We start from the raw sequence: 12,270 nt of genomic DNA on the forward strand, positions 1-12,270 counted from the left end.
TCGAAGCAGGAGAGCTCCCGCCGGAAAGATGGGAGGCCCGATAGTTAAAAGCTCGGAGCTCGCGCTATTGCATCATGAAAGGGAAACTATTTAAAAGAACCTTCGGTGAGCCATATTTGTTATGCGCATCGCCAAAAGAGGCTTCAATCATCCTCAAGAAAACACATAACGGATCATGCGGAACCACTCCGGTGGACGATCCTTGGCAATTAAGATCAAAAAGCACGGTTATTTCTGGCCAACTATAATCAGCGACAGCGAACAGTTCGCAGCAAGGTCCGACAGGTGCCAACGACACGCACCCATGATGCACCAGCCAACGCAAAAGCTATCAACTATATCATCGCCGTATCCATTCATGAAATGGTCCATGTATATAGTGGGACCCTTCATCTCGTCGGGACCAGCACAACTACGATTCTTGTTAGTGATGACCGACTTCTTTACCAAATGGACCGAAGCTGAAGCCTACCAAAATATCACTGGAACTACGGTGACGAGCTTCATTTGGAAAAACATTGTATGTCGACAGGGTCTTCCGTACGAAATAATCACAGATAACGGACCCCAATTCATCTCGAAGGTTATCAAAGATTTCTGCGAGAAATGGAAGATCAAGATAAAGTTCGCAAGCCCTCGATACCCAAAATTTAACGGACACGCCGAAGCAGCGAACAAAATGATAGTAAAACAACCTTAAAATGAGACTCCATCTCAAAAAGTCTAAATGGAGCGAGGAACTGAATGGCGTGCTCTGGGCATGCCGAACAACACCCCATACATCAACCCAAGAAACACCGTTTTCCCTATCGTATGGAATCGAGGCAGTAATACCAGCTGTGATCGAGGTCCCGTCTCAGCAAGAGGGATATGCCCCGATAACATCGAACTGAATGAAACACTGCTACTCGAACATCTAGACATGATCGAGGAACGACGAGAATGAGCCGCAGTACGCGTTCAAAATTACCAGCAGGCCGCAGCTCGCTACTACGATTAAAACGTAAGAGGCCGCAGCTTCTCGATCGGCGACCTAGTGCTACGAAAAGTGTTTGATGGGACAAAAGAGAAATGCGCAGGAAAATTAGGAACGAGATGGGAAGGTCCTAACAAAATAACGAAAGAAGTACGCGACGGCGTTTACGAGCTGGAAAAATGCAAAACGGGACGCCCCGAATTAAGACCGTGGAACCCTTACAACCTCAAAAAATACTACAGTTAACTTCGACGTCTCATCGCCGATCAAACATCGAACTGGAGGCCACCAACGACATAAACAAAAACGATTTTCAGAACTACGAATCGGCTTGATCCCGCGAAAAAGGGTACGTAGGCAGCTCGACATCGAGCGCAGCCCAAACAACCAAACAATCTCCTAACATAACATTGTTCCATCACGAGAACGCCAACAAAGCAGATTCCTGAGTAGTTTCTACTTCACTAAATATCTAGAAAGATACAAAACACATGCTCAAAAAAAAAAATACAAACCCATGATTAAAGGTATCATCCATTAATCCGTTGAAAACATAAAAAAATGTTCTTCAACAACAACAAACATAAACATAGAAAAATAACAAACAACAAAAGCAAAAGCAAACAAACAACAAAGTCTTAAATAATAGAAAACACAAAAGACGGCGATCGGATTAACGTCGTTCAATCTCCGAAACGTCCTTGATTGACCGAATCCCCGGAGACCTGGGGAAGATCGAGACCCCTAAGGGAGTTATCCGACACCACAGCCAGGCCATAGTCAATCTCCACCGACGTCTCCATTCCTTTAAGGCGTGCCAACTCCGCCTCGAGTTCGAGGCCGCCTTCCCCGTACTCAGTTAAGGCTTCGATCTTGGCACGAATCTCCTGTAGCCGGATCTCCGCAGCGCTCTCCTCCTTCCTCCTTCGAAGAGTTTCTCTTGTGTTATCCAAGGCAGCATCGTAACCCTTGACAATCAACCGACAAGCAGCTTGTCGCTCCTTTCGAGCTGCTTTCTCTCGACCCTCGGCCTCACATCTGAACTTCTCCTTTAATGAATCAAGATCCCCCGTGAGTGCGACCTTCTCTGCCTCGCTAGCCGTCAACAACACCTTCAAGTCTTCGACTTCCTTCACTCGTTGCTGCTCGCTCGCCTGCGAGGCGTGGATCTCAGCTGCTGAATCAGAGTAAGCTGGCTTCGAGCTCTTCTCGACTCGGGAAGTTTGCCAACCGTTCCTCCATCAAACCAGCGTACTCATTGCTGGCCTCCATAGCCTGAAAAAGAAGGAGCTTAAAATGATGATCTCGGAATCTTAATAATTATTTCACACGCCTTATCCTAGCATTCGCAACGGCCATCCGAACGTAGGCCTCACGACCTCGCATCTGATCCAAAGAAGGCAGCTCGCATTTGGAAGTTCTTATCTTACGCCAGATCGACGCGAGCTGTTCAGGGTTCTCGAGAATCTGAGCATCACTGTCATACGAGAACGCCATCCAGGAGTTGCCTTAACCATCCGGAGGAAGGTCAATCATATTGAACCGAGAGGTACCTTCACCCGGGTGTCGCTTCGCATAAGGAGGTCCCGAGCTCGATGTACTGAGTTCCCTCGAAAGGGCCTCCTCCATAGCTCGGCGACAAAGTCGGCGAGCTCCAGAAGCTGTTTCTCCGCCAGCACCCGGCTCGTCTGGGGCTTGAGACTCTGGTTGGTCCCCATGGACCGGAGCAACCACTGACACCGGCGTAGCCACGATAATCGAAGACTGGGCCTGAGAACTCGACCGGAGTACCCGTTTATCCGGTGTTCTACGAGCTCGCTTCGAAGGTTTGGTGTCTGAGAGAGCATCAGAAGGCTCCTAAAAAGGCTCTGCCCTCTTTACCCCTGAAAAAACCAAGCCACAGCAACACGTCAAGCTAACGAGGCTGTCGAATTGACCAATGAATGATTTACCTTTCCCCTTGCGATCTTTTTGGGGACGAACTGGCTCCGCGAGCGGGATAGGAGCAGCGCGATTAAGGCCCAGAAGCATAGCATAAGAGGCTTGAATCCGCTCCGGAGTGAAACTGGACCAATCACACTCACCCCGGCGAAGCGCCGCGATTAACTCTCGCAACTCCGGGGTCATATTGGCACAGCCAAATAACTCTGAGAAGAAACAAAAAGTCACAATACGACGAGTAAATGTAGCAAGAGAAAATAAAACAATCACTTACGAACTCCCTAGTTCCATTTCATTGGGATCCAAGAAAAGTCGAAGTCGTCGACCGTCGCTGGATTGACCTTGAAGACAAAAAATTTGTCCGTCCAAAAAACGTCTTTGTTAGGTACACCACTGATAACAGAACGACCTTCGCGCGGAGCTAGGAGAATTGTTCCCGGGAAGCCACTACTCCGCTTTAGGGTATAAAGTTGTTTCAGCTCCGCCAGGCCGAATTCTAGACCTTCCTCTCTGGCTCGGACGTATGTAGCCAGGACATAGCGCCATAAATTCGGAGTAATCTGAGTAAACGTCATTTCGAGCTCCGCCAAAAGCTCCAGGAGGAAGGAAGGAAGAGGAAACGACATATGGGCGTCGTGGAAATGAGCCATGAAGGCTCCGCAGTACCCCGGTTTTACATTCTCCAGGGTATCCCCACTACAAGAAATATGGGTATTAATAGCACCCGAAAAATGCTATCATATCGATTTCATAGCGTTTCGAAGAACGCCGTGACAGCCGCAGCTATAGTAGACCTCCCTCTTATCATAGCGTTTTTTGCGTGCTGTAAAAACATAGAGATATTATAGCATTACTCCAATGTTATATTATACTTATTAATAACACGCTATTTTAGCTATAAAATTTGTTTATGTGGCTTTTCTTAAGTGCTGTAAAATATTTTATAATGACATATATATAATGCTACAATTTAAATAAAATAATTAAATTTGTTTAATTAGTTATGATAATCTAATCTGGTTTAATATTAAAATTGGTTTATTACTGATTTCGATGTATAGATAAAACCGGTTTACAAATTATTTCGGTTTATATTAAAATTTTGGTTTACAACTGATTCGGTTTATAAATTAAACCAGATTACAAATGTTTTCAGTTTACTAATTAATACACACAAACCAGGTTTAAAAACTAAATCTAAAAAACAAAAAAAATATCCTAACTCCTTCGCTCTCCTCCGCACCGTCTCCCCCACTCTGCCTCCTCCGCCGCCACAACCTTCATCGATGAAACTCCTCCGTCGTTGCTTATTCTTCTGCTTCCGCTTCTTCTCTCCGTCTCCTGCTGTTCTTGATCATCTTCATCTTCTGCTTATCCTGAAACCCAGTTTTCAAAACATAAACAGAAAAAGATTCAAATTTTATCCTTTGCCAAAAGCAGAGCTAAAATCAAAATCAAAAGAGACAGATATAATATGAATCTTAAAAAACGAATCAAAAGGACCAAATCGATTAAAACGACGGACTAGAGATTACAAATCTAAACCCTAGTTGGAGCCCCGGTGAGGAACTTACTCGATGGCTTAGTCGATCTCAGATTCTGTTTTGATTGGAGATTCTCTTGGGCTCGAGACACGAACCAGCGAGATGAGAAGTGGAGTACTTCGTAAAAGATGGAGAATTAACCAGAGAAGAAGAAAAGATGGATCTTTGATTTTTTTTTAGGTTTGCGACGGAAGAATTTGAGAGGAGCAGAGATCGATAGAGAAGAAGAAGAAAAGATGAGAGGAGCAGAGATCGTGAAAAGTGAAAACCAATTAAAGAAAAATCAAACGTTTATGTCCCTTAGATTAAATTCATCAACGGTTGATATTGGAACAAGGAAGTTATCCTCACTTTCTTGTATTAGCCAATAGAAAAGAGTCACTAGGATTCCTATTAAAATAAGAAGAATAATGTAAAAGGAGGTGAGATCGACGGCTGTGATCTAGTAAACGGTACTCTACGTTTCTTTTCTGTTTCTATTATTTAGTTGTTTAGTTTCATGTGCATAATCTGTAGAAAGTAGTAGAAAATTGCAATTTAAATTTCAAAATTCTGAATAAAAGCTTATACATGTTGAATAATTACAAGTTTTTAATGGTTACATTTTGATTTTATTGTTATATGAAGATTTTTGTTTGAAAATTTTATAGTTATAATTTCAGTAATTGTAGTCATATTTTGACTAAATTTTTTATATAACAATTAAGTTATTCATTTAAATTTTATAAAAATAATGATATAAGATTTATGAATAAGTGTATAATTTTATTTTTATAATATACTTGAAGTTTAAATTTAAACTTTCTATTATAGTTTTGTAAAAAATAGATTTATGATTTTGTGTGTAGGCTATAAGTTTGGGGTTTAGGGTATTAGATATAGGGTGTAGATTAGTGTCTGAGGTTAGAATTTAAATGTGAGATATAGATTTTTTAAAAAGATTGAATTCTGAGTTTGAGTTTAATTTTTAAAAAATTATATTTGATATAAAATTAAGATTTGATAATCAATATTTTACAGTTTAATTTTATAAAACTGTTAATTAATACCACTATTGTTGACTATTGGAGTTTAAGTTTTACAGTTTAATTTGATTAAATTTTGAGTTTAAGATTAAAATTATATTATGAAAATATTGAAAATTGAAAATTTATGTTTAGGATTTTAAAATATGTTTAGATCTAAAGTTTTTAAGTTTGAAGTATATTTGGAATTTGAGGAATAGGGTTTGGGGTTAAGTTTCTACTTTAGGGTTTAGGTTTTGTTTAGTTTTTTTATTGAATATTTATAATTTCTTTTAGTTATATACTTTTTTTTAGTTATAAATTTTTACAAATGTTTATTTTGAAAATTATTTTAAGTTTAGATGTTGGAATTTAGAGCATGTTTAGGGTTTCAAAATTTTTTTTTTTTTCTTTTCTAATTTATTTTTAGTGTTGAGAAGAGATTGAAGTTCTTAGGTTTATGTTTAGGGTTTTAAAATATTTTTTTGACATCTTTTTAAAAAATGTCAAAAATAAGTTTAAAATATATTTAGGGTTTTGTTAAATTTTTAAATCTAACTTTTCTCAAAGATAAGTTTTAACATTCATTTACTTTTTCTTTTTTTTGAACATAAAGTTTATTTAGGCAAAAAAACATGTTTACATCCCGGTGCTGCTATTTTAAGAATGTTAAAAACGTGAATCTATGAGTAATGGAGATTGAATGCTGCTCAATGTAAAGTCAGTGTCTTCATCATCTTCCTCCTCAGATTCTTGATTAGCAGCGACCATTGTTCTGCTCTGAAAATGGCGCAAGACAGATCATTAACAACAACGCCATCTGTTTACAAAATAGTTGCAACAAAGATTCTGAGATATACCGCTTTGCCACTCTCAAACCACTGTCTTCCTGTAAGCTTCTTCTCCTTGGGTGCTGTAAGAGCAGATTCCGGCATCAGCCTTGGAAGTTTAAAGGCCACAGATTAGATGTTAGTTACTCTGTGAAACAAATAAGGGAAAATATACAGGAAGAGTTACTCACTTGGTTAGCTCAATTGCAAGCTCTGCCTCATATAACTCTCTCCAAGCCACAAATGTCTCCTGCAATACCTCATCCTCTTTGGCGGCTTCTTCCTCTGCATAGTTAGCCCCATCACCTTGCCCATAGTTTTCAGACAACCAGTCCTTTGCTGATGACACCAAAGTGATTTCATCTGATAACGAACACACAAGACAGAACGTACACATGAGTGAAAACTTGGACTGAAAATTCATTTCTTTCAATTGATAAAGCTTCTCATTATTCAATATATTCCTCATATAAACATTCAACACTCATCATTCACATGAATCCAGCAAAATATAAAGGAAAGTCAGTACATACCACCACCACTTACTTCATTGGAAACATGTTGTTTGTTGTCAAAAGAGACAGCTCGTACAATGACTTTGTTTTTCCCAGGCATGTACAATGATCTTGAAACTGATGCACCATCTCTCTGCAGCAAAACAAACGCCAACACTTAATTTGATATCAATACGAATGTTCTTATCTATAAGCAACACGTTCATCTGAGCAATCTGATGCAAAATCTGAGCTATTATCTGCAGCAGAAGCAGAGAAAGGAAAGGCACGGTTAGAAACAGAGTATGTAACTATTTGGGCATTTCATCGAACACTTTGTAGGAGTAGGTGCGAACCTCATCTCTCTCTTTGATTATCTCTCTAAGATAAGATTTGGTTTCAACTCCATGAAGTCTCCGGCGAGCTCGGTTACACATACACCACCAGAGTCTCTGAGAAGGAACAGAGGCACGACACCGTTGACCGAAACTTTGACAACACTGGTGCAAGAAGAAGCTTTCCCTAACGTTGGATGATACCACGACGAAGGGGTGAACAGAAGAGTCGGCGTCGAGGCAAGACGTCGAGATTGCCTCCTCAATTTGTCTGTCAGAGAGGAAAACAGATTTAGGGCAGGGCAATTTTCCTTGATTGAGACAACTTATACTTTGTTTCCCAGAGAAAAATTAAACCCTAGAAACAGAGAAAGATTGAAAGTGATAAGAGATAGATGAAAGAAAACGATGGAGAAGAAGAATGAAGGACATTGGTCAAAGAAAAAAAAAAGAAGAACGAAGGACAGAGGACGACGAGAGATAGATGCTAAATTTTTTTTTTGTGCGTGATGAATGAAAACATCTATTTTTTTTTTAAATAACTTTACCAAAAAAAAAAGCCGCTCCAAAACATAAATTTCGCTAAGTTTTTTGGCTCCAAAATAAATATTCCGCTGCATAATACACTTTCGGGGCTCCCGCTTAATGAAAATCTTTGCTAGCACGAAATTAATGTTACGATAGAGTTATGGTCTGATTTTGACATTATTAGTAGCAGTTCATGAATTCGTGCTACCGCGAACTGCTACCAATACTCATATTTTTTGTAGTGCCCCATGGGGAAGCTCGACAACGGCAGCATAAGGAACTCCCCAAAGATCTTGAATTATTTCGAGTTCATCCCCGGTAAGCGGGCCACATTTACTTTTCGGAATGCACATATAAATGACATGGCTGAGATATATAAATGACACAAGTGAGTTGTGTAAACATAGCATAAGTCAAATACAAAATACATTGGTGAGTTATGTTTCTTACATAGAAAACCGAAAATACATGTTTTCTGTATCATTCCGGTGATAACTCCTCCATGTCTCCAAGTTTCATTGAAGTCATCGATGTCGTCTTTGCTGAACCCGTCACTTCTTTCCGTCTCCTACATTCTCTTCTTGTTCAATCTTCTTCTTTCACTCAGATCTGGAAAAACAAATTTAGATTATCCAAATATGGGTGTCAAATCACAAACAAACTTAAAGGAATGCACCCCACAATTGCCAACTTGGATGTTCTTTGGAAAGTATTTGCTTTTTCTTCTCGGAATGCATACTTCTTATACTTAGGTTTTCGGAGATTGGCGGGAAGTAACTCAGCCACAACTGCATATATAAACCAGCCGTAAAAAGTAAATCAGCCACAAACTCGAAATATTCACGAGAGAAGATGATTTCGGGCGATTGCAGCGAAGAAGATTTTGTAGAAACGCTTGCGGAGAAAATGATTTTGAACGATAAACAACAATATCAACTCAAGTGATTAGAGTTTAAGCGACGAATGAGGAAACTTGTGTTTTTTAACACATGAAATTTAGTTAGAAAGATGATTCATTGTCTTCCTTCTCTTTCGGTCATAATAATTACAGTTATTAATTACGTAGATATAGTAATTAGTGACGTGAATTTATTGTTTAAGAATAATCTCAGGTAAAAAAATAACTGACCAAATGCCTTAATTTTAATTCACTAAAGATATACAAACATTTTAATAACTTTTAAAAGATGTATATTATTTTATTAAATATAATGTCTGAATATTTGAGTTCCGGTATTTAATGGCCCAACATAAACATTATATTTTTCATCTGGACTGTGCTGATATATTAAAATTTTAGCCTCCTATCCAGGAACTTATTACTCCTTTATCTTCCTTCCCTCGTCTATATCACTTAACAGAGCCTCTTATGAGCATTTCAACTATGTAATTAAGATCACAGTTAAGCCCAAAAATATTATATCTCACTATAAGTATTTAATTAACTATTTAACCGCATTTTCACTCTTCAGAATCTATTTATATAAAGTTGAGTTACCTCCCTCCTGGTGATGCCACCTCAACATCCAGGTCAGAAAGTCAGAGCCTGAGCGTCCGCTACGTGTCCAGTCACTAAATCGCAGCGTTTCATTAAGTCTAAAATAGATTTTGGCTACGTTTTGTGCGTGGGCCTAAGGTTTAGCTCAATGAACACATCCATATCTCTATCTTCTCCGCCAGGCGTGACATGAAGAATCTCTTCACTGTGTTTCGATCGTGTCGTTTGATTTACCTTCTAATAATCCGAATTACTCCCACTACAGATTCATCGCCTTATACCCCTCTTAAAATCTATCAACTAATGATCAATCCTTCAACCCTTCAATACGAGTTGCTTATCTTCAATGCTGGTGAAGACGTCTACGACCAGCTTTTGCTCTCTAGGATCATCTCTCAAGTACCTTTCTTTTTCCATCCCTCTTCTTTTGGTTAAAATTGATATATTTGATGTTGCCAAGCGATCAACTTTAGTGAGCACCAGATGGAATATGATGATGTTTGAATCTTAGACTTTTGTGACAAAAAAACAAGTCTGTGTAATAATTGTTCTGTGATGTGTGCTCTCACCACAGTTTTGTCCTCCAAAACGCTGTGGTTGGATCATTAACAAAAAAAGTAGCTTAACAGGATTTTTTTTTTGTTAACGACAACTTATGTTTTTATTTTAACAACTTGGTTGTTTGGGATGTAATAGTGAGCTTATCTTTTCAAACCACCATTCTCATAAGGTAAGGTTTGTGTTTTTCTCAATTAACTGTTTGATGGCCAGAAGAACATTCTCTGTATTGGCACATGTCAGGGCTGATGCTAAATTTTTGTGTATATAAACTCAGTTGGAATCACCAAATCCATTCCAAAAAGTGGTTGACACTACCAGGGAAGAAGAAGAATCATCTCTACCATCTAAAGGAAAAGCCAAGGGTGAGAGACAACTGGAAGAGACTATAGAGGAAATAGCAAAAGACATCAAGGAGATGAAGAGGCAGAACAAAGTAACCCACATACTCCTCTCTGCTATGATCCTCCAGACGTTGAATTGGCAGCTCTCTGAGTACTCAATGATTTACATGCTGAAAGAGAGATTAACCCACCCTATCAGGTCCTGATTTTTTTTTCTTTGTTACAACGAAGTAAATTTATTTACCGACAAATAGCTAATTCCAAAGTTCTTCTTTCTTATTTGAAGTTAAGCGCGGTTGGGAACTTATGGGGTTGATATGCTCTTACTGGATGCAAAGGTAAGTCTGTTCTTAAACTTTCAGTTTCCAGTTTCATGTAGAGTTTATACTTTCCGATTTCATATAAGAAATACCTAACTGAAAGCGAGACAGACCAGGTCTGAATCTTTCTTCCTCCCCTCTTTCATGGTTCTGTTTCTTAAAACTATAATATCTTTGTTACTCAGCTGGGAAGCTGTGTGCTCTTATGTAGATGGCATCAGTGGTTTAGGGTCTCTAAGATCTTTTAAAGGAATTCTTTTGAATAAATCCTAGACCTTTGCTTATATTGTCGAATCACTTGATGAATGGTTCCTAAAGGTATTGTTTTTGTTGTTGTTGTTGTTGTTATTGCAGTTGTTTTGAAAATGACAAAGAAGAAAAGAAGGGAGGGAGCATAAGGAGATTATTATTAATGGTATCAGAGAGACTGTCGAAAAATATATCTCTGTCCATGTTTCTCCTTTGAAAACATGAAAATATCAAATTCAAGGAGCTTAGACAACAGTTTAGACACAACCGAAGGTCAATTTCTTTGTTTTGTTCTGTAATTATGAATAGCTGGGTGTTATTGATCAAGACCTTGCTCAGAAAAATGTGTACCAAAATCAAGGTGTTTCTTTTCCTGATTCGTGCTGAACTGAATCCTGACAAAATGTAAACTTTTTTTCTTTCTCAGATAATCAATAAGTGGCAAGAACTAATGATTACTGGATTGATTTTTACAGGAGGATAAGTTGAACAATCTGGGGAATTAACAGTCAAAGTGCCAGTGATTTTCAAAGACCATACAGTTATGCACTCAAGAAGGCACGCAAGGCTTAGCTTCTCAAGTTAGGCAAATTCATAGACCCTCTTGCTCTCTATCAAGCTTGGGTTTTTCTCTTCTTTTTTTTCAAAAGCAAGCTTTGGTTCAGTTTTCCATGTTCACCTTATTCAATCAGCCAAATAAAATTTTAACTTATATCATCATGTATTTGTAGAAAGATGTTTTAAATTATGGTTATGATCCGATTAAAAATAAAATCTGGTTAAACGAATAAGATATACACTACAATCTTATAATTCATCTACGCCTACTCTGATTAGTAAAAATTCTCGGTCCATAACCCACCTTGGTGAACGTGTTGGCGGCTATTATTCCATGCAGCCATCGACTCAGACGTTGTGGGCTAGCTTTGAAGCACGCACATAAGCTGATTAAAGAAGAAAATTGATCAAGTGATATGTTCTTTAGAGAAAGTTTATTATGAAAGTCGATGTCTTTTCTTCAGTTTCGTACTAATCCTCCTATATATTAAAAGAGAAGTACATTGGACACGTGGCGCTCACACAGCTCTTCTCACGAAAATTCTCGCGTTTCTATTGGTCAAATTTTTCTAATTATTCTTTTTGATTTATTTTTCTACTCGATCTTCTAATTGGAAAGTCACATTAATGCTTAATCGCAGTAATCATTTCTTGCGCTACAATCTTAATAAATGTCGATCATTAATCATAGCTTGCAGAACAATTTTAATAAATGTCGACTAATCATTAAATGTCTTAATGGCAAATACGTTTTATATCTAATTAGGAAACCAATTATTATCAACATACCTTATTTATATTGATTACTTGCGCTACAATCTTAATAAATGTCGATCATTAATCATAGCTTGCAGAACAATTTTAATAAATGTCGACTAATCATTAAATGTCTTAATGGCAAAATACGTTTTATATCTAATTAGGAAACCAATTATTATCAACAGATACCTTATAATATTGATTACTTGCGCATAATTAAAATATTATGATATTTTAGCTTATCATGCAAGCTAAATCATTGAGAAACGTCCACTATTTACTATATATAAGACATTCACAGTAGAAGAAATGAACCCACTGGCTTTTTATTC

The 12,270-nt window shown here is 38.0% G+C and overlaps 3 protein-coding genes and 1 long non-coding RNA gene across 10 annotated transcripts; 1 reads left to right on the forward strand and 3 right to left on the reverse strand.

Annotated features, from left to right (window-relative positions):
• Nucleotides 1-1,659: 1,659 nt before the first annotated feature.
• Nucleotides 1,660-3,567, reverse strand: LOC130511193 (uncharacterized). Its single transcript, XM_057008071.1, has 5 exons — nt 3,327-3,567; nt 2,929-3,123; nt 2,530-2,811; nt 2,310-2,484; nt 1,660-2,212 (listed from the first exon to the last, which is right to left on the reverse strand). Exons 1-5 carry the CDS (start codon nt 3,565-3,567, stop codon nt 1,660-1,662), a joined length of 1,446 nt encoding a protein of 481 aa, XP_056864051.1.
• Nucleotides 3,568-3,988: 421 nt separating this feature from the next.
• On the reverse strand, nt 3,989-4,713 carry LOC130510918 (uncharacterized). The gene is made up of 2 exons (XR_008944700.1): nt 4,492-4,713; nt 3,989-4,293 (listed from the first exon to the last, which is right to left on the reverse strand). It is a non-coding gene; the product is annotated as an uncharacterized LOC130510918 (long non-coding RNA).
• A 1,278-nt stretch (nt 4,714-5,991) lies between these two features.
• LOC130510448 (uncharacterized) lies at nt 5,992-7,662 on the reverse strand. Of its 4 annotated transcripts, none has more exons than XR_008944093.1 (5): nt 7,146-7,648; nt 6,842-6,943; nt 6,487-6,658; nt 6,326-6,404; nt 5,992-6,245 (listed from the first exon to the last, which is right to left on the reverse strand). XR_008944093.1 is itself a non-coding variant. In XM_057006767.1 (5 exons), the coding sequence occupies exons 1-5, from the start codon at nt 7,224-7,226 to the stop codon at nt 6,135-6,137; spliced, it is 558 nt and encodes a 185-aa protein (XP_056862747.1). In that variant the 5' UTR covers nt 7,227-7,662; the 3' UTR covers nt 5,992-6,134. The 4 variants fall into 4 exon arrangements, 2 of the variants coding, with proteins under 2 accessions (XP_056862747.1, XP_056862749.1); XR_008944092.1 differs by having other exon boundaries at nt 6,842-7,049; nt 7,146-7,646; XM_057006767.1 differs by having other exon boundaries at nt 6,829-6,943; nt 7,146-7,662.
• A 1,610-nt stretch (nt 7,663-9,272) lies between these two features.
• Nucleotides 9,273-11,338, forward strand: LOC108830847 (uncharacterized). 4 transcript variants are annotated; one of them, XR_008944713.1, is made up of 6 exons: nt 9,273-9,549; nt 9,847-9,880; nt 9,986-10,251; nt 10,339-10,390; nt 10,727-11,026; nt 11,098-11,338. XR_008944713.1 is itself a non-coding variant. In XM_018604417.2 (3 exons), the coding sequence occupies exons 1-3, from the start codon at nt 9,340-9,342 to the stop codon at nt 10,340-10,342; spliced, it is 480 nt and encodes a 159-aa protein (XP_018459919.2). In that variant the 5' UTR covers nt 9,273-9,339; the 3' UTR covers nt 10,343-10,717. The 4 variants fall into 4 exon arrangements, 1 of the variants encoding a protein (XP_018459919.2); XR_008944711.1 differs by lacking the exon at nt 9,847-9,880; XR_008944712.1 differs by lacking the exon at nt 9,847-9,880 and having other exon boundaries at nt 10,727-10,894.
• The last annotated feature ends 932 nt before the right edge of the window (nt 11,339-12,270 follow it).

Source organism: Raphanus sativus, chromosome 4 (assembly GCF_000801105.2).
Source record: "Raphanus sativus cultivar WK10039 chromosome 4, ASM80110v3, whole genome shotgun sequence".
In the NCBI taxonomy this organism is placed as follows: Eukaryota; Viridiplantae; Streptophyta; class Magnoliopsida; order Brassicales; family Brassicaceae; genus Raphanus; species Raphanus sativus.

Coding starts and splice junctions, on each gene's coding strand:
- LOC130510448 (XM_057006767.1), bottom strand. CDS start 7,226: ATGTGTAACCGAGCTCGCCGGAGACTTCATGGAGTTGAAACCAAATCT. Junction 6,944..7,145: donor TAATCAAAGAGAGAGATGAG/GTTCGCACCTAC, acceptor GTTTTGCTGCAG/AGAGATGGTGCATCAGTTTC. Junction 6,659..6,828: donor CAATGAAGTAAGTGGTGGTG/GTATGTACTGAC, acceptor GTTCGTTATCAG/ATGAAATCACTTTGGTGTCA.
- LOC130511193 (XM_057008071.1), bottom strand. CDS start 3,567: ATGGCTCATTTCCACGACGCCCATATGTCGTTTCCTCTTCCTTCCTTC. Junction 3,124..3,326: donor TCTCCTAGCTCCGCGCGAAG/GTCGTTCTGTTA, acceptor GTTTCTTCTCAG/AGTTATTTGGCTGTGCCAAT. Junction 2,812..2,928: donor AAAAGATCGCAAGGGGAAAG/GTAAATCATTCA, acceptor ATGCTCTCTCAG/ACACCAAACCTTCGAAGCGA.
- LOC108830847 (XM_018604417.2), top strand. CDS start 9,340: ATGAAGAATCTCTTCACTGTGTTTCGATCGTGTCGTTTGATTTACCTT. Junction 9,550..9,985: donor TCTCTAGGATCATCTCTCAA/GTACCTTTCTTT, acceptor ATATAAACTCAG/TTGGAATCACCAAATCCATT.